A 23,053-nucleotide genomic window follows, 5' to 3' on the forward strand; every position below is an offset into this window, starting at 1 on the left:
TGTCAAGCATCCAAAGATTATAGAGTGCTGAGGCCAAAGATGTAAATGCCATGTCTGGTATGGTACAGTGGCAGGTAGGTAGGATTTTCTTGCACCAAACTACCTTGACATGCCAAATACTAGTCAGAGTCCTTCTCACTTTCTTTAGGCACATTACTAGTTGTCTTTGGCTGCATTATTTTGGATTCAAGTATTCTGATGTCTTATAAAGAAATCTACCTGACCTGACTGAGCAGTTCACTTGACCCTCAGACCTGTGTGAGCAGGACAAAGGAGAAGTACATGACACAGATTAGCAAGAACTACAATTTGTACACTTTGAATCCCTGAAGGGGATTTTTTTCCTCCTTCATTCAAAGCTGAGAGGACCTGAGGCGTCAGCTCAAATGCTTCTATTTTAAGCAGGCGGGCTGTGTGTGATAAGCAAGCAGCAAACGTGCTGTTAAATGTGGAATTTGCAGAAAGGGTGTGTGTAGTATGCCCTGGAGCTGCTGCCAGGGGAGATCTCTTGGCTACAGCACTGAGGTCAGGTATCCCAAAGGATACTCACCAGTCACCCAAGTGTTACCCTTTTATAGGAGGTATTCTGGGAGCTTTGCCACTCCTTGTCTCCGCATCAACTTGAAGATCTCCCCTTGGCAAGGAGCCATTTCTGCCTGCTTTGCACAGGCCTGGTGAGGGGCACAGGGCCAGGGCGGGTCCTGCTGCCAGAAGGCCCCGTGCTGTCACCTCCTCGCTGGCTCTCTCAGCCGAAGGTAAGTGTCCCATACAGAGACAGCGTGTGCTTGCCTGGAGCGGCACAAAGGGCTCTCTGGGCTGCTGTGTAATCCAAAGAACAGATCCATAACAGATAAGTCACAGGGCACAGAGCTGGCCAAAGCTTTCTGCAGAAGTGTGCCAGTAAAGCACATAGGATACAGGTGGGAGGGTGAGAGCACTTTTACACTTAATTCAACAAACTGTCTTATCTGGTGCCAGGGGAAAGCAGCTCTTACCTGGCTACAGCTGCTACATGTCTTCATATATCTGCTGTGAGCAGCATTCAAAGCTGTCCAAGGCCAGCCACCCACAACAATTACTGTCCAAAAGCCCACAGAACAGTCAAGGTGTAAGAAGCACTTTGAAACACTACATTCAGCGGGGTTTTTTCCTGTAATTTAAAGAACCCACTCATTTACCTACCAGGCACAGATTTCAAGGCAGAAACAAAACTGGCAGAAAACACTGGAGAGGTATCTGATCAATATCTCAGCTATTTATGAGGTAACTGAAATTCTGAATTAAAAATTATAGGTCGTGTTTGTTTTCTATTGTGGTCATATTTATTACAGATACTATGTTTGTATTTGCAAGTCTGATGTTTTCTGGGAAGACTTTCCAGACTCTGGGATCACATGCAGTGTAACAGAAATGCCTAGTTTGGTGGAGGGATGTGGGAGAGCTTCCTGAGATACTTGTCAATACGAAGAACAGCACAGGTGAGGGTGGGACACTGCTCAAGGCTCCTGCTTCGAAGTGGGACTATTGCCTGCCAGGGCACCCATGCATTCTGTTCTCAAAAAAATGAACTTTTTTTCCCTTATTTGTCCACCCGGTGGTGCTCAAACACCACCAGCCCCCTTTTGGCATTTCCTCATCCTGTGGCAGGCTGAGTGTCTGTGCTCTGTGTTCAAGTCACTGCTTTAACAAAATACCTCTGCAAATCCGAGGTCAGGAAACCAAATTAGCTCCCTGGATGTCTGCTTTGTACCCGTTCCTACGTTTCCAATGGAACAGAGGTAAGACTTGTCATACCTAATTACATAGGATGAAATTAGCAAATGCATGATCTTTTTCTCTAATGTTTATCATAATTTAATTAATTTGGGATTTTGTGTTAATTTTGGAGAAAGTGAATGAAGCATGGTCACTACTTTCGTTTTCAAAAAGAGTTGACAGAGAAGAATTGACTCTGCTAGGCAGAAATGGGGGGATTTTTTTGCTTTTTCTCTTAACCAACTGGTTAAAACAAACAAAAAAAAATTGAAAACTCCCAAAGTTTAGTCTTTGATACCCAGTTCTCTTCAGGTTCAATTTCTTTTAAGCTAACGTGTAGCTGAGCTGAATCTCAGCATTCAGCAGAGAGCCCACTGTGTAGAGTGGAACACTATGAGAAGGATTGGCATTTGAACTGCCAGGAATGTTTCCTAGCCCTAATTTTCAGAGTCAACACTCAAAAAATGGCAAGTGGCTGAGTAAGACTGAAGGAAAGGGTTCTCTGAAGTTAAAGTTTTTGAGGAAAAACCTTTATGGCATGTGATGTTACTATAGAAGGTGGGCTTGGACATTAGGAACAAACTCTTTCCTTTGAGTATGGTGAGACACTGAAACAGGTTGCCCACAAAAGTTGTGGATGACCCATCCCTGGAAGCGCTCAAAGCTGGGTTAGTGGTGGTTTGAGCAACCTGGTCTAGTGGAAGGTGTCCTTCCCTATGGTAGGGGGGCTGAAACTAAATAATCTTTAAGATCCCTTCCAGCCTAAGCCTTTCTATAATTCTATGAAGTCATGTAACAGAACTCTGTACAGAAAAGTGCAACAGGACCTCTAAACTCTGGTATGATAAAAAAATTCCACGTGTCCTCAGCACTTGGCACATGGAGGTTAAATCCTTGCAGACAATGCTGTACTTTGTTCTTTCTATTTATATTAATTTTTACCTCATTAACTTCCTGTGACCAGAAGCAGCCTTGGAGGTTCACTGCCGAAGTCACAGCCTATGACCTGCTGATTTGCATAGACCTCTTAACCAAATTCTGTGGGAAAAGCCCAAGAACCACCTCCTGCTCCAGGAATGTGGCCACGTGGCAGGACATTACCTGCCCTGGTTGTCCTTTGAACTGGATACATGTGGGTAACGCTGAGTCAGTGCCAGTGTTGGTGCTCTGCCCACACTGGATCTTTTCCAATTCACAGGATGCCCAGGAAGCACAGATTTTACCTGAATCCTGGCTCCTCCTGTGCTGCAAGCCAACAAGGTCCTGTAAGTTCTCTTTGAGGGGCAGAGACAGCTGTTTGCAGCTGCCTTTTGGGGCACAGATGGGGAAGCACAGCCTTGTGGGCTCAGCAGTGGCTGGGTGCAGGAGGCGATGGGGAATGTCAACGGGGAGGTGATATAGTCTGGCTGTGTTGCTTCCCTCTCATCACAACAGCCTTCCTGTGAGGTGTGTGGGCTGCAGCTCTTAGGGTGACTGCAGCTAGCCCAAGGAACCTCAGGGATGGACTGTGCCTGCTGCACACATCTGGAACAGCAGATGTTCACCATAGAAACACTCCAGCCCTGCAGCAGTGATGTGCATCGCTCCTCGGAGTCCTTGGCTCCATGGACTGGGGAATTCCACATTCAATCCATGAACTCTCACATCCCTTCAGACTCAAAGGCAATTCCCACAAATTTTGAGGGTAATGCTGTCAAATATCCTGCCCTCTGGAAAGTTCATTTCCCAGAAACCAATCTGAAACCTCACTGAGGAATCCACTGAGGCCTCTTTGGCAATAAAATACCACTGTCATGCTGCATGATAGATCATACTCTGGAAAGCACAGCCCTTGGTGGGAGCAGCCAGATAATTCTGATTATCTTGACTACTTGTTTGTGAAATTTGGCCCCATGCCACACTTTGTAAGTATGTCAAAAGTTTCTATGTGTCTGAACCCGCCTTTGGACTGCTCAGCTTTCCAAAATTCTGACATGTGAAATGCACTGCTGTGCTCTTTTGCAGGACCATTCTCCCAATTAGCTGTTAATCCTGTGCTCCTCTCCTCCCTCTGGCTGCCCCAACATCAGTCACCTCCTGCATTTTATTTTACCTGCAGAACATACAGAATGAGGATGAGATGGCTGAACTGCTGCAATGTGAAAAGCAGCTGCCATGGCTGGTGAATACCTGGATTTTCATGTTCAGATGTGCTTGCTTCAGGTGCTTGCTGCTCAGAAAAGGCTTTTTGGGACCAGTGCATGTGGCTGCCCAGCCTAGGCCTCCTCAGGTGGGGTTATATGAGCTGAGGCTTGCCAAAGGACACCTACCGATAGTTATGTTCCTATCCCTAGGAATATGTTATTGCCATAGCTCATTATATGTAATTGCACCAGTAAAACAATGACCCTTTCCTGATTAGCTTCTAAAAAACCCCACTCCAAAACACTGCTTTAAAACAGAAACAAAAAAAACCCAAACTAGCTCTTGTTCTGATCTCATGCCTCAAAAGGAAGAATTTTAGTTTTGTTTTTCTGCAGTTTTTAATTAAATTCTGTCAGATGAAAAAGTTTTCGAAAAAGTGAAAAATGGACAGAAACAAAAAGAAAAAGTATCTGAAGAGCTGCTGTGTTTACTCATAATTTCCTGCTATAAAATTTCTTGTATTTTCTGTGGTTCCTAGAAATGACAGCAGATCACAGGTCTGGTTCATGAGAACAACTGTTGGGTTCCTGCCTTTGCTACATAAACCATGCACTAAAAGACAAATCTGGAACAACCATTGACTCATTTATAATTTTCCCTTATCCTCTGATTTTAGTTATGTTTGCCTCCTAATGATGTTACAAAAATGCAAAACCTTGGAACAACCTCCCTAGTGCCTTTAGACTCTCACCTCCTTAGCAATCAACAGAAAGAAAAATGCACTTTGGGGTGATGCATGTAATCCCTTTGAAATGTCTATTTTAGGATTTAATACAAAAACACATCCTAAAGGCATGTTCTTCTTTTTGTTTGACTGTAAAGACTGATCAGCTCAGATATGAATATCTATTTTATAGCCCTTACGCATTTTACTAGATGATTCTCTCTTGGCAATTGCATGATTGTAACCTTTGTCCCTCTCTTTCCTGACATTCAGATTCTGCACCCTTTTTTGGCGTTTCACCAGAGTTTTGTTGGTCAGCAGCTCTTTTTGTTTTCAGAGCTGCTGTGGCATTCCTGCCTTCCCTAGCTCACTGCAGCGCCTGCCATAGTGTTATGTTACAGAAGACAAACACACATCGCTTTGCAGACACTTGTCTTTTGTTCAACTATTTATTGAACAGAAGAAATTGGTTTGCAATGAATTTTTTTGCTTATTTTTGTCTATGAAAAAGCCATAGTCTTTCTCTCTGAGGCTGGGCAAGTACACTGTAATGTGGGAGGCCTGACAACCTGAGAACAATGCAGCTGACAACTTGTCAGCTGAAGAGTGCTTGTGTGTAATAACTAAAGGGACAAAACAACGTTTGACAAACAGGATATTGTATAAATGCACTCATTTTCTGTGTGCAGGAGATTAGCATTGGGTAGAAAGGAGTTGACTGGAGGGGAAAGAGATTTGAAAGGACAAGAAACAAAAGAATAGGGCTCACAATAACAAAGTACATGTATTCCAGTCTACCAAGTCTTGGCCTACAGGCCCATATGTCTGGATGCAGGATTGAGTAGCTTCGTATGTATAAGCAATGTTTCACTTTAAAACACATACATTTTAAAATTACTCCATAGGAGCCAGCAGAAGGGAAGTCACTGTGGTAACACTGAAGTATGCTGCATCTTTTATAGCGAATGCTGCGAATTGAAAAACACAGCCTCAGAAGCTGTAACCTCGTGAACTGCCTAGCCATGAATACCACTATTGTTTCCAAGCAAGAAAAACAGAATCACAAAAACCAGAAACTCCTACAGTCCTGGGCCAATGCCAAACTTTTGTGTATAATTTCAAAGGAAGATAACTTGCTTAATTTTGGAAATGTTCTCACAGTAGCTTGTTTTGTGCTTATAACTGTGTGGCCAAGTGAAAGAGACAGTGTTCTGGAGACCTACAGTTTGTGTTTGACAAAGTTCAGACACAAACATGTTCCTAGTTAGATATACATTCAAAACTCTATTAGGAAGAGCTTTGAGACAGGATAAAAAGTAGTTCTCCTTAAAATCAAACTAAGGAAGTCATAAGGAAGTGGCAAGAGGCCAGTATCAAGCCTCAAGACACTGGTACTTTATTCAGACCCTTGCATTTGTATTTCTCAACATGCAGGTGATGCTAGAAATCATGCTGTGTGCCTAAGGCTTGAACACATTTGATATTGAGACTTCTTCTGTGCCAGCCCTTAGATGGTAATTTAATCTCCACTATTCCAGAGCCTGAAGGGAGCACAGCACCTTGTGTCTCAGAACTGATGGTCTAGTCTGTTTTAAATATGTACTTTATTCTCAGAGCAGGATAAAATCCATCTTATGTCAACTTAAGACATTAATGATTTTTAAAGTAAAGACTTAAAGCCTCAGAGGCTGGAGCTTAATTTTCCAGATGCTGTACAAGCACATTTTATCAGGCTTTTTCTTTTTGTTCAAATCATGTTCTCACTGTCTCATGTGTTAGGAATGGGGTGCTGTTTCTTGAGTTTTGCACAATGGAAGGATGGGAGAATCTTACCTCTGCCTTTTTCACATTCTTTGATCTCAATGGTGTTTAGGACAGTGCTTTTTCAGAGGAAAAAGGTCTTTCTTGCTAGAAATAACTCAGCAGAGAAACAAAGGACCCTTTGCTTCTCCAAGGCTACTGTACCCTCTGTCTCAGCAACACTGTGGGATAAGGAACATAGCATCTAACTCCTGCTTCTCAAGGCTGCTGTGCTCACTGCCACTCTGAATTCCTGACCCAAGAATGTTTCAATTTGCATGCAAACTTCTTTTTTCCCAAAAAATCTTTGCTCATAAGGACTGGAGTGACCTTTTGGATTATCCCAATTAGTAACATTGACCTTCAGATATTAGGCCCAGATTATTGTACTAAAGGCTGAGACAGTTTTCATTACAGAAAGAGATTAGCTGATACCAGGGATGTCTGGTACTGGCTGGTACTGGGATAGATGGATTTTAGGTCAGTGCAGCCACTGGTTGATGCTGAATTAAGCCCTGTCAGTATACTCTTTGTTTTCTGAGTCTGAGGTGGTCCTTCTGAGCAAGTGTGCCAGGAACAGAGCAGTTTTTCTAGCTAGTCCACTAAAAACCACCAAGTGAGTATTCAGAATGACATCTCATGTCATTTTAGCCTGATTTTGGCATCTCATTTATGCAATCTTTTTCTTTTTTTTGTATAAGAAAGTACCTGTCTGTCCACTCCACCCCAATAACTTTTCAATTCTTTGAACAATTCAGCAACAAATCTGTCAAAATTTGACAGCACATTCCAGCTTCTACATACACAGTCTTCTAACCTTGATATAAATAGCCAATTATATGCACTCAATTGGCACTTGTTCCTCACCTGAATCCTCTCCTTGTTACATGTATCCATGTAACATGATTTGTAAGTTAATCAATTTGGAGCTACTAGACAAAAAATACGAGTGTATAAAGCTAGTATGCCTTATCAAAATATATAAAATCAAATATAAAAAATACATCAATATAAAAAAATACCCTTTATCAAAGACACACCACTCTTTTTCTGTTTTCACTGTTTTTCCTCTAATATATTCTCATGAAAGTATTACAATTTAACGTTGAAAACAAACTTTTTTTCAGTAGTGCACACTACATTACTTTTAAGTTATTTATTCCTGTAAGTCCTGAGAAGTGAAAGTGAAACCATTTTCAGTTCAACTATGATTCCTCTTATTTCTCTTCTGTTCTTTCTAAACGTAGTACTGTGCAGCAGAATACAAAAATGGAAAGCTCAGCTTCTCTCAGGCTGCAGTTTTAGTGCCATTTGGTACCAGGATTAACCTAAGCGGCCCCCACTCCTGTCATTTAACCCTGTGTCTGCCACAACTGCTTGTGCCATTGTTGTTCGTAGAGAGCTGATTTATGGCTTGTTCAGTTTGCACACAGGAGCTTGGGGTTTTTTGGCTTTGCTGTAAATCACAAATCAGTTCCCCATGAGCTGCACTGGGATCTCAGGCAGGCACAGAGATCAGATTTCTGGTTTTGCTTACAGAACAGGGGCCTTATTTTGCATGTTGCAACAGAAGGCTTAAGCTCCTCTTTGTGTGTGGGTCTGTGGGAGTTAGTGTGCTCCCACGTGTTTTGTGCCGTTTGAAACGGTGATGTAGAAACTTCGGGAAACTTCATCTTGTGTCTGTAGCCTCTGAATGGATGATTTGACTTCTGAGCTATTTGGCCTTGAGGTATTTGGCCTTTTAAACTCTTTGAACGCTTTGTCAAGGCAATCACCCATTGTCTAGGTAAAGTGTGATAGAATCACATCTAGCATGACTTAGAAATCACTTGTATCTTCCTGAGCCTTGCCCCAGTCCTGGTAGAAAACCTCCAGTATAAACCTCAGGAAACGAAACAGTGCCACATTTGATTCTCTTTCAGTTGAAGGAATATTGACAGAAAAAAATCCCCAAGAACATGAATAGCAACAGTTGGTTCAACTAAAGCAAATTAAACATCTTGGGAAGGTTTTAAAATCTGCAGAGAGATAATGAGGAATAAATGAGGGAAATCAGATCTAGAGAAATTTTCTTACTCTGACAGCAGGAAGTAACTTGGAGTCAAAGCAGACAATCTGCTGTTTAGAAAGACAACTCCTTTGGAAAAAACCCTGGAATGTGGGGCTCTCAACTGACACAATTTGAAGCAGTTGAATAGAAGCCTTTTTATTTCCCTGATATAAAAGCAGTCCTCTTTCCACCTGATTGCGGTTTATTTTAGTCAAGTCATCTCTGCTTTGGCATTCTTCACATTCCTATCTCCTGCTGAATGTATGTTAGTTATACCACCAGGAGAACAAAATGGTCTTCCTACAAGCAGACAAACTTTGAAAAGTGAGCAGATTCTCCAATCTAAAAAGAGAATTGAACGCAACATTTACCAAGACCTTCTTGCAACTTATTCTGATTATTTTTTATCTTCCAAGTAAATATTAATGAGAGTTTCTGACTGATTTAAAAGCCTCAGCTTATTCAGCGTGGCTCTGATATGTTCTTGAGACTACTGATGGCTCATGGGAGAATTTATCTGAGCACTAAGTGTGAGAAAGCCCACAACTGATTTAGGGAAACCTAAACTTTTGTACTCGTGATCCTTTGCGTAGGAGGATGTGAGAAAGAAAACTCTTGCCTGTGTGCAAAGGGAATGGAAACTTTTCAGACTTTGAATGTACTGACCTTCAGAAAGGGAGGAACAAGATGGTTTTATTTTTCCTTGAACATTTAAGGTTATCACAATGAGTCATGGATGCCCTAAATATCTAGATATTATATTTGTCCCTTGTGACTTTTTTTTTTGCTATATGCCCAAATGCAACTTAAAAAGTTTCATTTAAAAAAGAAAAAAACTAATCATTATTGCTAGTGTAGATGTAGATGCCCTTGTCACTGAAACTATGGGAAAAACAGAAACTCTACAACTACATCCCTTCAGTGTTAAGAGAATCAAGGCATTACTTTATTCTGGCCAGGATGTGCAACAGAAATTATTACATTGACACATGCCCATGTTGTGCAGTGAAAATCATTCACATGGTTCTTTACCAGACTTTTCACATATTTCTATATAAAAACCCCAAAGAAGTTCGTGTTCATTGGTCTTAAATGACTCAACTCTTAGTGCTTGATCTCCTATTGGTTATTGATCTTTGCCTTTGATGCTAACCTGGTCCTCATTCTTTGGTTCTCTTATCGATCTGTTCCCAGACCAGGTATCTCCGGCGACACCAGCGGTAATGTTCCTCAGTGTTCTCTTATCTCCTGTGCATCTTCTGGCTACTCCCAATCTGTGGATGTTAAACTCATCAGGCCTCTCAGCTGAAGAGAGGTTTTGAAGAGAAACTTCAATTCCCCTCTCCCTGGGCAAAGGTGAACAAACCTGTGACTAAAGTTAAAAAAAAAAAAAAAAATTGCTGTGTTTAGTCAAAACGAAGTGGGCAGCTGCACTCACATAGACTATCATAACATAGTTTATCTGATCTCATGTTTACAGGATGTTAGAGCTACTCTGCTCTTGGCTTCATTTGTAAATTGAATACATAATGCAACTTTATCTACAGCTAGTATTTTTTGCCTCAAGTCGGTTTTCCCAAAGTTTTCCTTAATATGTATTTTTTTCTTATTTCTCTCATCATTATCTTCCCCTACATCCTGAAGGAGTTGAAGAATTCCTTCTAAAGTTTTTTGTGGAACCCTAATCACCATCTTAGGTCAGTTTATAAGAGGAAACCTACTCCTTACTGCTGGAATAAGGGTTGATGGCTGCAGTGAAGCCAACACTATGGAGTTCAGAATAAACAGGTCATGTCCCATGGTGGTATTTGATACCTTTGTAAAGCTGAAAAATGTGGGCACTACCCAGTCATAACTGGGTTTACTTTTTAATACAGGTTCTACAAGGGGTTTTAGATTTTTGGGAGAGTGGATACAGGAGTCAGTAGCAAGGGAAAGGAAAATAACGATGCATGTTTTCTCCATCTCTCCTCTTCATAGATGTTTAGAGGTGTGTTACAGAGGCACCATTAAAGCCAGACGTTTTAATGTTGTGGCAGATGGCAAACTGGAGAATGCAGCAGAGAAAGATGACAGCGTGGGGAGACTGACATTCAGCAGGACTTTGAGAGAAGACTTCTGGACTCGCAGCAGCATCAGGTACTTCAAGGGCTGGCTGTGCACTTGGTGTGATAATGCACTCATGCTGGCAGGTCACTGCCTTCCACCTGCAGAAATTTGCTCTCTCACCTTTGCTCCTGCAGTCAACACTACTGTGAGGTTTATGCTCATAAACTCTGGTAGTGTGGCAGCAGCACTTTTATTAGCACTTTGACCTCTGTGGTTTCCTTTGGTTGAGGACAGCTTTATCTGAACAATGCCTTCTTCCCCCCTCTCCAGAGCTAAGAGTCTGCAAAGCCGAGGGTCTTGTTTCACCCATCCACTCACTGATTTTCAGGTCAAGACTGATCTGGGAAGGTTGCTGCAGTTGGTGAAAGGGCTGGAATAAGGAACAGTCCTAGTCATAGCCAGAGCCTGAGAACCAAAGCACGCTAACTCGATAATGCACTGTTCCCAGGAGTTCCAGTCCTAAGAATACTTTAGTTACATTATTACTTCACGTCCTTGGGTAAAGGACAGTCCATCATTGCAGCTAAGCGGGGGAAGTTCCCTCTTAGCTCAGGCCAGCTGCACCTCTTTTTCTCCTATCACAAGAATTTTAGCCTTTTATTTAGCCTTTAGCTTTTTATAACATCCCCCTCCCTTCCTCCATTGCGACATGAGGCTGCCAAGCACAAAGGGAGAACCTGAAACTGCTCCCTCAAGCCTGGGAGGGGAGGAAATAGCAGTTTCTATTGCCAGATTAGCAGGAGGCCAAGGGTACAGAGGGGCAAGGGCAGATAGGGGCTGGGTGTGGAGCGGCACAAGGGAGGGAGGAGAGTTAAGGAGGAGCACTGGGTTAACTAGTTTTGCAGAATGTACAGTAAAACGTCAAGAATCTGTTATAATAGATCAGTATAACTTCATCTGGGTAGTCCTGCTTGAAGCTCTGAAACTGGGGATAATCAGTCAAAGTTAATCTTTAAGCACTTGCAATTAAAACCACAAAAAAGTACAGAGCTCAGCTCCTTGTGTGACACTGAACAGTTCCCAATGTCAAACACAACCACACCTCTGCACTCTTCACACAAGCTATTTGATCAGCTGGCTCCATTTTGGAACCTTCTCTTCCCCGTGTCAGCAGCTTCCTTAAAATGTATCAGAGATCTGACAACCATTTTAATCTTTAAAAGAAAGTTTTTAACATTCTTTTTCTCTGCAACTGCTGCAAAGCAAATATTTTTGTCTATAATTATATGATATTAAGTAGTGTTACAGTAGAAGCTGTGCTGTACTAGATGTCACTGCCAGCGTTCAAATTTGACAGCACTGTTATATATGATAAATGTCATCACATACGGCAGGAATTTTGAAAGAGTTTTCGAAAATATATGAATGAGTTTCTTGCAAACTCATGTTACTGGAACTCTGATACAGAGAATGAACCACGTGTAATAATGCTGTTACACTTCCTTGTTTTAACTCTTCAGTTCTCATTTGTGTAAACACCCTACTACCAATCTCTCATCACAAAACGGGGCTTTTTAAAATCTCTTATCTGCTGTTTGCTCATAGGAAATGTCAGATCATGACTGTGCTGGGACATTTTGAACTTTTGGTCAGCGTTCTGATAGGTGCTGTGGAAATTTTCAGATTTCGATATGCAGAGATACGGTCTTAAACCCCTCCAGTGGAAATTTATGGTCTTATTTTGTCTTCCTCTTGTTCTTCCCCAGTGCTTTCAAGTGACCGGTCATGTTTCCCCTCTTACAGGCAGCAGAGCTGCCTATATTAGGAAATGCGGCCGAGCCAGCTGTGATGTACGGCGGTGTCAGGGAGCAAGGGAGAAACCGCGGGGCGTGAGGCGAGCCCGGCCCCGGCCGCTCGCCCGGGGAGCGGCGCTGCGTGTGCGGCCCGTGCCGCGGGAGCGGCGGCACCGACGGGCCCGTGCCGTGGGAGCTGCGGCACCGACGGGCCCGTGCCGTGGGAGCTGCGGCACCGACGGGCCCGTGCTGTGGGAGCTGCCGGCACCCACAGGCGGCCGCCTATCCCAGCACGGGCTCCGCGGGCCCGGGCCGCTGCCACCGGCGCTGCCCCCTCGGCCGCTCCGTTCCCGGCTGCTCGCCAGCCCGGCGCCCCTGGCCTGGAAATCCCCGCCTGGGAAGTACACTCGGGTTTCCCCCGCCCGGGAAGCACATTCGGGTTTCCCCCGCCCCAGGAAGAGGGCCGAGGAAAGTACCCAAGCTCCCCGCTGACGGAAGGCCATCCGCCCCCGCCGAGGCGGAGCTCTGGTGCCCGGAGCCCTCCCACCGCCCCACGATGGCGCCCGCGGGTCCGGGGAGAGGGCGGCGCTGTGTCCGCCCCGCCAGGCGGTGCCTGCGCCCGGGCGGAGTCCCCAGGGGGAGTTTCGGGGGAGGGCGGTGCCGGCGGGGCTGGCTCCTCTCCCCCGCGCCCTGCCAGGCCCCGCATATAGGCTGGGCCTTGCTGGGGCCCGCTGTGGGGGCCTGCTCGGAGGCTGTGAGTACGGGGGGTGCTGCGGGTATGACCGGGCTGGGGCGCGGCTGCCGGGGCGGGTGGGGCGCCTGTGCCCGGCCTGGCGTCGCCGGCAGGGGCTGAAGGAGCTGTGGGGCCCAGGGCTGGGGCCCCGGCGCTGATGGGAGAGCGGCTGTCCCCTGGAACCCGCTCAGGAGCGGGGCTGGGGCCCGCGGGATGAGAGGGAGCGGAGAGCGAGGCCCGGGAACCGGGGCGGGACGTGGAACGCGGGGCTGTCGCTGCTGGGGCTGGGGCCGCGCTCAGGCCCCGCCGTGCGGGATCTGGTGCTCAGGATCTGGTGCCGTAGCGCAGGGGGCTATTTCTGCAGTGCTGTGTCATCGTGACAGAATCTTTCCTGGAAAAACTGTTTGAAAACCGATCGACCAGACTGCTAAATATCTAATTTTATATTTTTTTCATAGCTACGTATATAAAAACCCTTTGAACTTTGTGCTTGCCCTTCCTTGAATTTTTGGGGAAGTTCAGTTTTGCCGATGTCCTTGCTTCAAATATAATTGGATTTACCTAAATCCTAAATAAGAAAATCTAGTACTCTTTACGTCAGTGTTATAAAACTGTGTCTTCATTGTTTGGGAATCTGCAAGCTTAAACCAATTGAACTGGATACAACTTCTTTAGTATGGAATCTTACCTTTAGTAATACTTAATGTGATTAAGTAGCCTGATTAATCCGTCTGCCCAAAAATTCTGCTTGTGGGTTACACAGTTTTGCATATGCGTCAATAACAGGGAAATGAAGTGTGTGAAATCACTCTGTGTCACAGCGTGTGAAGTTGACTCCCTGAAGCTTTCTAGCTGACATTGGACAGGCAGAGGAACTTGGGGCTGTTCAGCCTGGAGAAGAGAAGGTTGCATGGAGACCTCATAGCAACCTGCCAGAGTCTGAAGGTCTGCCGGGAAACCAGGGAGGGGCTCTTGGTCCGGAACTGTAGTGACAGGATAAGCAGTAAATGGGTACAAACTGAAAGAGAGGAAATTGATGTTAGATATTAGGAAGGAATTCTTTACTGTGAGAGTGATGAGACACTGGAACAGATTGCCCAGAGAGGTTGTGAACACCCCAATAGTGGCAATGTTCACAGCCAGGTCGGATGTGGCTCTGAGCAGCCTGGTCTACTGGAAGATGTCCCTGCCCATGGCAGGAGGGTTGGGACTAGATGATCTTTAAGCCCTTAACGTTCTATAATTGCAAAAAGCTTGTGCTGTTTCAGTTTGTGTAATTGTTGTTTGCATAGACATTGCATGCACCTCATCATTGTGTATTTTAAAACACTCTTTTTCTTCCTTACAGGTTTTGTTCTGCCACAAAAATTTGAATGATTTAAACTACAGATACTTACAGTTTCTTCTTGAGGACAGTCAGTACTGATATGGAAGCGTAGGCACCTTAGAAGGGACTTCAGTCTTACCTCTGGGAGGTAGTTCTGTGCAGAAATAAAGAAACTAAGGCATCAAATTCTTTTTTTAAATCTGAGAGTTCTGTTTGTTTCTGTATGCCATAAACATGGCATACAGGCAAAACTTAATTCAACAGTATAAAGCATCAGAATGTCTCAACACAAAGCAATTAATTAATGTTAAATTTGATAATTCTGTTCTTGTAACTAAGGCACCAGGTTAAAACTGAACTGCTCTGTCAGTTGGTGTTGACTTGTAGACAAACCTGTCCCAGGTTTGTTAATAGAGAGAGTTCATCCTTGTCTGAGACAGTGCATAGGATATGTTTCTCTAATAGCTGAATATTCTGTACGTGTGAAGTTGAGTGTGAACTAACTTCTTTAGTCTTAAGACCTTGTTACAGCAATATGCAGAACTTGAGAGGTGTTTCTTTTGGAGTTCAGTAGTAGCAAATATACTAAGATCAGTTTAGTACCATCAGTTCAGGGTCCCTATTTTTTGTGTGCCCTTTGAAATTGATAAACCCTTCTTTTCAGCCTCCTGGTGAGGTTTTACAAACTAAAATCTTTGTGTGTGTATAAGCTACATATTTATCAGCTGTCTAGGGTGAAATCTTGTCCTTAAATCACCTAACATATGTTCTGGATAAGAACACTGTTCTTTTAATTGCCCCCCAATTTAGTTTCTTTATTGACAAAGGATTTTGATAAACCCACTGGTTTTTCCTCTTTTGATCTGACCTCCACGAGCCTGACAAATTGTTACTGGTCTCCCAGATATACAGAACAAGTAAAGGATGTGATGCTTATATGAGTCAATGGAAATTGCTTTTCAACATACTTTCTTCAATTGTTAAAATGGGATGGGGAAGCTTTTGCACTGAAAGCAGTTGCTAAACTAAGGTACGAGAACTTGCCAAACGTTTATAGGCTGTTAAATCATGAGGTCAATTCTATTCATATGCACATCTGAAGTTACACTTTAAAGTATTTATTGCTTTTGTACAGGTGGGGGGGTTTGTTCCAAATTGCCTTTAATGCACACAACTACCTCCCAGAGGAAGACTTGTCCCATTTTTCCCAAAACAGTCCATTATGAACATAGTGGAAGATAGCCCTTTCCTGGCTAGCATCATGAGGCAGAGCGCTGCGTGTGATGAGCTGAAGTATGACCTGTCCTGCGAGCTGTACAGAATGTCAACCTTCTCCACCTTCCCCATGAACACGCCGGTGTCTGAGCGCAGCCTTGCCCGGGCTGGGTTTTATTACACAGGCGTGCAGGATAAAGTTAAGTGCTTCAGTTGTGGCCTGACACTGGATAACTGGCAGCCAGGAGATAATGCTATGGAGAAACATAAGCAGCTGTATCCTAGCTGCACTTTTGTTCAAAGAATGCTTTCAGTTAACAACGTTGGACTCTCGTCTCGTTCTGCCTTTCCACACTCAATTGCAAACGGTCTCCCACCGTCTCTACATTCCATAGCACTCTCTCCAAGTTTAGAACAGGTCGGATATTTCAGTGGCTCGTTTTCCAGTTTTCCTCAAGACCCAGTAACCACTAGGGCAGCTGAAGACCTTCCATTCTTGAGCCCTAAGCTTCACAATCATTCTATGAGGACAGAAGATGCTAGGCTACGCACCTTTCAGTCATGGCCACTGACATTTCTCTCACCCACTGATCTGGCAAAGGCTGGACTTTATTACCTGGGGACAGCAGACAAAGTTGCTTGTTTTACCTGTGGTGGTCAGCTGTGTAATTGGGAGCCAAAAGATAATGCTGTGTCAGAGCATCGGAGACACTATCCCAACTGCCCTTTTGTGGAAAACCTTATCCGAGAGCAGCAGAGTTTCAATGTTTCAAATGTGAGCATGCAGACCCATGAAGCACGTGTTAAAACATTCATAAATTGGCCAACCAGAATTCCAGTTCAGCCGGAACAGCTTGCAGATGCTGGCTTTTACTATGTAGGTAAGAAACCCAGAGTTCTCCAGTTTTATTCATACTGCTATGTCAAGATTTACCTTCAAGAAAGTTGTGTCAAGGTTTGCTAGATATTTTGCCTTTTTTTTTTAAGGTCGCAATGATGATGTGAAGTGTTTTTGCTGTGATGGTGGGTTAAGGTGCTGGGAGTCTGGAGATGATCCATGGATTGAGCATGCAAAGTGGTTTCCAAGGTAACTTGCAAAATCTTTATCATAATTTGTTCATATTCCTAAATGTTTTAATTTTGGCAGATATGTACTGCACTTAATAGTTTTGTTTAACTTTATTTGATGTACAGGTTCACTCTTTCATTTGGATGTATGTATTGCATGTATGTCTAAAAGCTCTGAAGTGTGTAGGTGGGTGTAATTAAAACATTTCTTCATGAACCATGGCATATAATGCTTTCCCCTTCATTATTAAAAACTGTCTGCATCCCCAGATCACTAACAGAAAGTGAGGCTGCGTTGTCAATGAGCACACTTTTCTCTGTAAGAGAAGCAGTCAGTAAGCTGATCGAGGGGAGCAAAGGCTGCTGAGGAATGAAGTAGAAGGAATGTTTAATTCATGGGTTATGGTTTTGTGCCCATGCTGAATGCTCTTGAACCAGTTTTTCTGCTTGTGCAGTTTCGTTTCCTACATGTGGAAGGGCTTGTGAAGAAAGTTTCAGTGGCTCTAATATGTCTGTACTGGAAAAAGGACAGAAATAACTTTTTAATGTCACCTATAATTAAATGGCAATTTCTTACCTAATTGCTATCTATGCCCATGGAAATCACCACCTCCATTACAGAAATAGCTGTACTTAATTTCAGGAAAGGTAATAATAGTTCTTCTCATTGTAGATCTCTAGCTAGGATTTCACGGGCAATTTATCAGCTACTGCTGGACTATATGATGTATGTAGGGCTAAATGTCACTGTTGTTTCTCACTGTGTTAAGCCTGTCAGTAAATGTACATAAGTGATAAACTTGTGTTAGTGAAGTAGATCTGGCTTTTGATAATAGTGTTATATTGTGTTAAAGCCTGTCTTGAGTGGTTTGAATAGGAGATAAGAATGGTGAGATGCAAGATAGAAACAGTTTATCACTGCATTTTGTAATGATTCTGACACAGTGTCGCTTCTCATGACTTGCCTTTTTGATCACAAGTGGCAGCAGAATGTAAAGCTGCTGCATTTATATACATAAGCCTACTGACAGCTGGATGTCATGGAAAAACTTTATCTAAGTGTCACTGGACACTAGGCTGCACCAAGCTTCCAATTAAGACTATTCTTTCTCTTCTGAAAGACGAGAAACTTACACTGGATTTAAACTTTTTCATCCTTCTATGTTTTTTTTTTCCCTTTGGCAGGTAGAAAGTATGATTTGATTCAAATCTTTTGTCAATGTTTCAGGTGTGAGTATCTGCTTCGTGTAAAAGGAAGAGAGTTTGTAGATCAAATTCAGGCCAGATTCCCCCATCTCCTTGAACAGGTAAACTTTTACTGTCCTGTGACTTTGGTTTTCCTTTGTTGAACAGTGCTATGTTCTCTCCTTGAGTTCATTTTTCTGCCTTATTTCTGTGTATGTTTCTCCTCGGTTTCTAACATCATAAATGCTCTTCATGAGCACATGAAAGAAGCTAGTGCTGTACCATGGCTAGTCTTGGACTAGTAGAGTTTAACCTCTACAGATTACTTATGGAGAGTCCTATGAGGCAGTGATCTCCTTTGTGTTAGCAGAGGGAAATTCTGATTATACACTGAATAGTGCAGATCCGTAATTATTATTTCAGAAATCAGGCATAGACAATGTGAATTGTTTCTGTTTGTAATTCTTATGGCAAGAGTAACCAGACTGCTCTTCATGGAAGTGGTCAGCACTAGCTTTGTGTTGATTATACAGTTGCACAGATTTTCACTTGTGTAACTGCAGGTGAAATATCTCATGGGTAGGAAGCTTAGCAGGATTGGTGACAAACAATATGTTAGAAAGGCACATAGAGGGAAAAGCAATACTTCAATACTAACATACTTCTCTTGTGTTCTACAGCTCTTGTCAACCTCTGATCCACCTGTAGATGAAAACCTTGATCCTCCAAGTATGTATATTAAAGCATGTTTTTAAACTCCCTCAGCATTTTGCAAACTTAATGATTGCTGAGTTAGCTTTGCAGAGCCAGTTCTTAGATTTGTTTCCTAAAAGTTTAATAATTTTGATGTTGTGTTGACAAGCTCCAAGGAAACACCTTTAAGAGATCTTGTTTTTAATTTTCCTTATTTTCATACTGGCAGCTCATATTGAAATTTTTGGGCTTGCACACTTGCTTGCTGGTTTTTTTTTTTTCATTGCAGGCTTGGGTTAAGCAAAGCAAGTGTTTGAGCTTGGTGGGGCAGTTGCTAGAGGGTGTCATGGCTATGCAGTTATGCAGATCTGTCTCTAGGCAGGTAACTAGGTAAATGCTCTGAGGTGAGCAGCAGCAGTTAAGGAAGAAGGTAGGACAAGCTGATACAGTGAAGTCTTTCTAGGCTGGACTCTAGTTATGGTGGAAAAACCCACTCACCCTCTGGGGGTTTATGCTGTCCTAGTCCCTGCTGACTGAAGACAATAACTCAGAATCCCATGTGTCTGGTGTTTACTAAATTTGAATGCAAATTACTGACAAAGAGTTGGAATAGAGTGATTGTTTGTACTATAAACTCTGACTTCCCTCCCCCACCCCTGGCACACTCCCAGGCCATTTTTCAAGGCTGAAGTTAGAAATAACTAAGTATAAAAAAAGCTGCTAGTACACAACGAAATTCTCAGTGGTTTCTCTGGATTAACATAGGTTTTAACAAAGGCCTGACATGGATTGATGTTTATCTTGGATTCAATCCATGACTGAGTCACTGGCTTCCATTTTTAAAACTACTTCAAAAAAATTCTTCTTAAACACTTGAAACTTTTTACTGCTCAGTGTTCATGTGTGTAGGTAATGTTGATGTGTCTGACTTCTGGGGTTGTATGGATATTTTATTCTTTATATTATACATGAGGATTTTCCTTTTTGATTAGTTATTCGTTTTGAACCTGGAGAGAGCCATTCAGAAGATGCAATCATGATGAACACACCTGTGGTTAAAGCTGCCTTGGAGATGGGATTCAGTAGAAGGCTGATAAAGCAAACAGTGCAAAGTAAGATCTTGGCCACTGGAGAAAACTACAAGACTGTTAATGATCTTGTGTCTGATCTGCTCACGGCTGAAGATGAGAAGATTGAAGAAGAGAAAGAAAAGCAGTTGGAAGAAGTGGCATCAGGTAGGCATCAGGCATAAATAAAAGTGGAATCTGAAGCAGTTAGTAATATGTATAGTTTTTATACTTGTTTTTAGGCACTAAGTGATTGAATTTAATTGCTGCTAGGATCAGCTTCTCTAAAATCATCAGGATATCTGTATGGAACAGCAGTCTGAGAATTGTTTCATTCCCTTTTAGGAGAATGGTTCATAGCACAGTCCAAGGGTTCAGAATCATCTCTTCTTTCCAAGGCCTTTTTTTTTCAGTTGTGTGCCTGTATGTTGCTGTTAATGAAACACTTGGTACACTACTATTTTTTATCCAAATTTGCCTGCTCTTTAAGCTGCTTGAATCAGTAAGCCACCATATCCAACTCCTAAGGCTAGGCCATAAACTTTTACAAATTCAGATTCTGTAAGATGGCCAAAGATCTGTTTTCTGTCTAACTGAGCCCATGTGACAGCAATTTGTTTATTTGATGTGTCTTTAACATTTCCTGTTTCTTCAATGCCATGTAAGTTTTGAAGTCTGAAGAAATCATTCTGATTTTGAGTCTGTGAAGCATAATGAAACTTCTCAATTATAAATGGAATTAAGCATACTTCTTTCCTAGTTGTATTTCTCTCAAAAAAACATAGATGGATTCAGCATTATAATCCTGCCGGAAATTTTCTTGTTCTTGTTTGTGGTAGAGGATTAAAATAGTCTCCAGAGTCTGGTTGTGATGTACTTCTGGTTTTCTTGTATGTAATTGTGTTGGACACTTCATAGAAGAGCTTTCTTTTATTTGCAGCCTAGCACTGACAAAAGTTAACCTCTGGCATGTCAATGGGTTAGCATTGGTGTTAGTTTTTTCTTTGCAATCGTCCAGAGAGTGTAGATCTCACTAATACAGAGTTACATGAGATCCTCTCTGATCATTTAACCTAGAGATGGGAGCAGGAAGTGGCTGAGAAGCTGCTTGTTGTGGTTTCCTTAAGTCTGTTCATTATGTGAATACCACTCAAACTTGCTGAGTGTTTTATTAATGATGTGTAAAAAGCAAACATTGCAAGTAGAGTTTAAAGAATGTATCAATTATTGTTAAACAGAAGTGCAACTTGGAGTAGTGTATTCCTGATTCTCTTATCTAATTCCCCCTTGTGTTCCAGATGATTTGTACTTGATCCAGAAGAATCGAATGGCTTTATTCCAACGTTTAACATGTGTACTCCCAATCCTTGGCAGTTTACTGTCAGCTAAAGTGATAACAGAACTTGAGCATGATGTTATTAAGCAGAAGACTCAGATACCATTGCAGGCAAGGGAACTGATAGATACAATTTTAGTGAAAGGAAATGAAGCAGCCAGCATCTTCAGGAACTGTCTACGAGATTGTGACCCTGTGCTTTACAAGGATTTATTTGGTATGTCTCTCTGGTTTCCTTTTGTTTTTAAAGGATATCCTTTTATAAAAGTCTTACCAGTGCTCTCACAACAGTCTAAAGAAAAATAAACAGATGCTGTTTGAACATAGATTAGTTAAATGATAAGGATTTTTTTCTTTTATTCTAGTGGAGAAGACCATCAAGTATGTTCCCACAGAAGATGTTTCAGGTACCTTAAATTCTTCCTTCTTATCTTAAAGATTGTTGTAGAACAAACAGCTAACATAAAAAAGGAAATTACTTTAGTTAAGAAAAAGTTTGGTGCTTTACCCTCTCTCTTATTCTACTTTAGTAATATAGACTGAATAAGTTAACCAAAAGTTAAGTGCACGTGCATACTTGCAAGTAAGTCTATCAGCTCTAAGCTGTATCCTGTGCCTTGCTCATGCTTTTGCACATCACAGGATGTAGAGCTTTCTGGAGCTCAGCAATTCAAGAAGCACATGCTGGACTTGATTCTGATAGAAGCATTCAGGCATTTGGTAAAGACTGGAGAATTAGTAGTTGGTTAGCATTTTGGAACAGGTATAATCTCTGCTTTTACCTATACCTATTCTGTACTCAGAGTGGGTATAGGTGTCCTGAGATCTAGCTTGACCAACAGGTGTGTGGATAAAAACTTGTCAGACATGAGATTGAGTTTGCTCTGGTCCTGCAGTTTAATCTGTTAATAAACTGCAGAAAGGTATACAAGCCTGGATAGAGCCCACTTCCACCAGTCAGGCTGAGTTTGTGTTTCTGATATCCAACCAAGAAAAGTACAACATTTGCAAACACTGGTTGGCCTCCAATCCCTGGGCTGTCCATCATCTCACAGAACTTACAAGTACAGATTAGTTCTTTGCATGACACTTTCTGAGTCTAAAAATGCTCACTGCCATCTATATTTAGTCAATACAGGTAGGGAAATAAAAGGTGAAAAGGGGCATGGCTGCACTCTAAATAAATATATTTTTGATCACATATATTCAGACTGACAAAAATATAACTATTTTTTCCAGGTTTACCTATGGAAGAACAATTAAGAAGATTGCAAGAGGAAAGAACATGTAAAGTTTGCATGGACAAAGAAGTTTCTATTGTTTTTATTCCTTGTGGTCACTTAGTGGTGTGCAAAGAATGTGCACCATCCCTTAGGAAATGCCCTATTTGCAGGGGGACAATAAAAGGCACAGTCCGGACATTTCTTTCGTAAAGAGGGAAATTTGCAAAGTCTTTGCTCTGTCATCCTCCTGCTGCTGAAGCTTAACACAGCAGTATCTTAAGAATGGAAAATTGTGGTACAGAAGAGGATTAATCAACTACCTAGCAAAGTATTGTGATAGTAAAGTGTATCCTCATTATGATGTGTGTATAATTATATATAGAAGGCCTTCGGTGCTAAAGATTCTCTGTTCATAAAACTAACTTAATATTAGGGTGAGGTTTTTGTGGCATTCCTTTCTGAGTAGGGGAAGTAGTTTCACTAGTGTCACTTTTATTCAAAGAAGTTTTTTGTTAAGTTCCTAAAATGGAGCTTGACATAACACTTGAGTTTCCTCCATGTGGATGTGAGGAAATGTACTAAAATTGCTGTTATTAATAGTTAATATTAATTAACTTCAGCTACTTCTGGTTTGGCTTTCTTCTCGACTTAAGGAGAAAAGAGGATAACTGTTGCAGGAACAGCAGGACTTCTAAAGTTTTTTCATGTCTTGATACTTGTGTAGTAATGTATATACTAATAGTTTTTATGAAGACTGAATTAAAATATTTCTACTTCTCAAACTTGGGCTTATTTACTCTGTTGCCATTGTTAAAGTCTATCTGTAGACTGCAGTGATAAGAATGCTGTGTCTTTTCCTGACAAAAGTTTGGGGTTGTTTGCCTGTAAAAGTACAATAAAACTTAATTCAA

At 42.1% G+C, this 23,053-nt stretch overlaps 1 protein-coding gene across 3 annotated transcripts; it reads left to right on the forward strand.

The window, feature by feature from the left end:
- Positions 1-3,798: 3,798 nt before the first annotated feature.
- LOC134414395 (inhibitor of apoptosis protein-like) lies at positions 3,799-23,053 on the forward strand. Of its 3 annotated transcripts, XM_063148912.1 has the most exons (10): positions 3,799-3,916; positions 10,434-10,592; positions 14,377-16,451; positions 16,558-16,657; positions 17,867-17,945; positions 18,504-18,552; positions 19,509-19,751; positions 20,882-21,136; positions 21,285-21,326; positions 22,159-23,053. In XM_063148912.1, exons 3-10 carry the CDS (start codon positions 15,578-15,580, stop codon positions 22,350-22,352), a joined length of 1,836 nt encoding a protein of 611 aa, XP_063004982.1. In that variant the 5' UTR covers positions 3,799-3,916; positions 10,434-10,592; positions 14,377-15,577; the 3' UTR covers positions 22,353-23,053. The 3 variants fall into 3 exon arrangements, with proteins under 3 accessions (XP_063004982.1, XP_063004981.1, XP_063004983.1); XM_063148911.1 differs by lacking the exons at positions 3,799-3,916; positions 10,434-10,592 and adding an exon at positions 12,932-13,049; XM_063148913.1 differs by lacking the exons at positions 3,799-3,916; positions 10,434-10,592 and adding an exon at positions 13,787-13,973.

Source organism: Melospiza melodia, chromosome 2 (genome assembly GCF_035770615.1).
Source record: "Melospiza melodia melodia isolate bMelMel2 chromosome 2, bMelMel2.pri, whole genome shotgun sequence".
NCBI lineage: Eukaryota > Metazoa > Chordata > Aves > Passeriformes > Passerellidae > Melospiza > Melospiza melodia.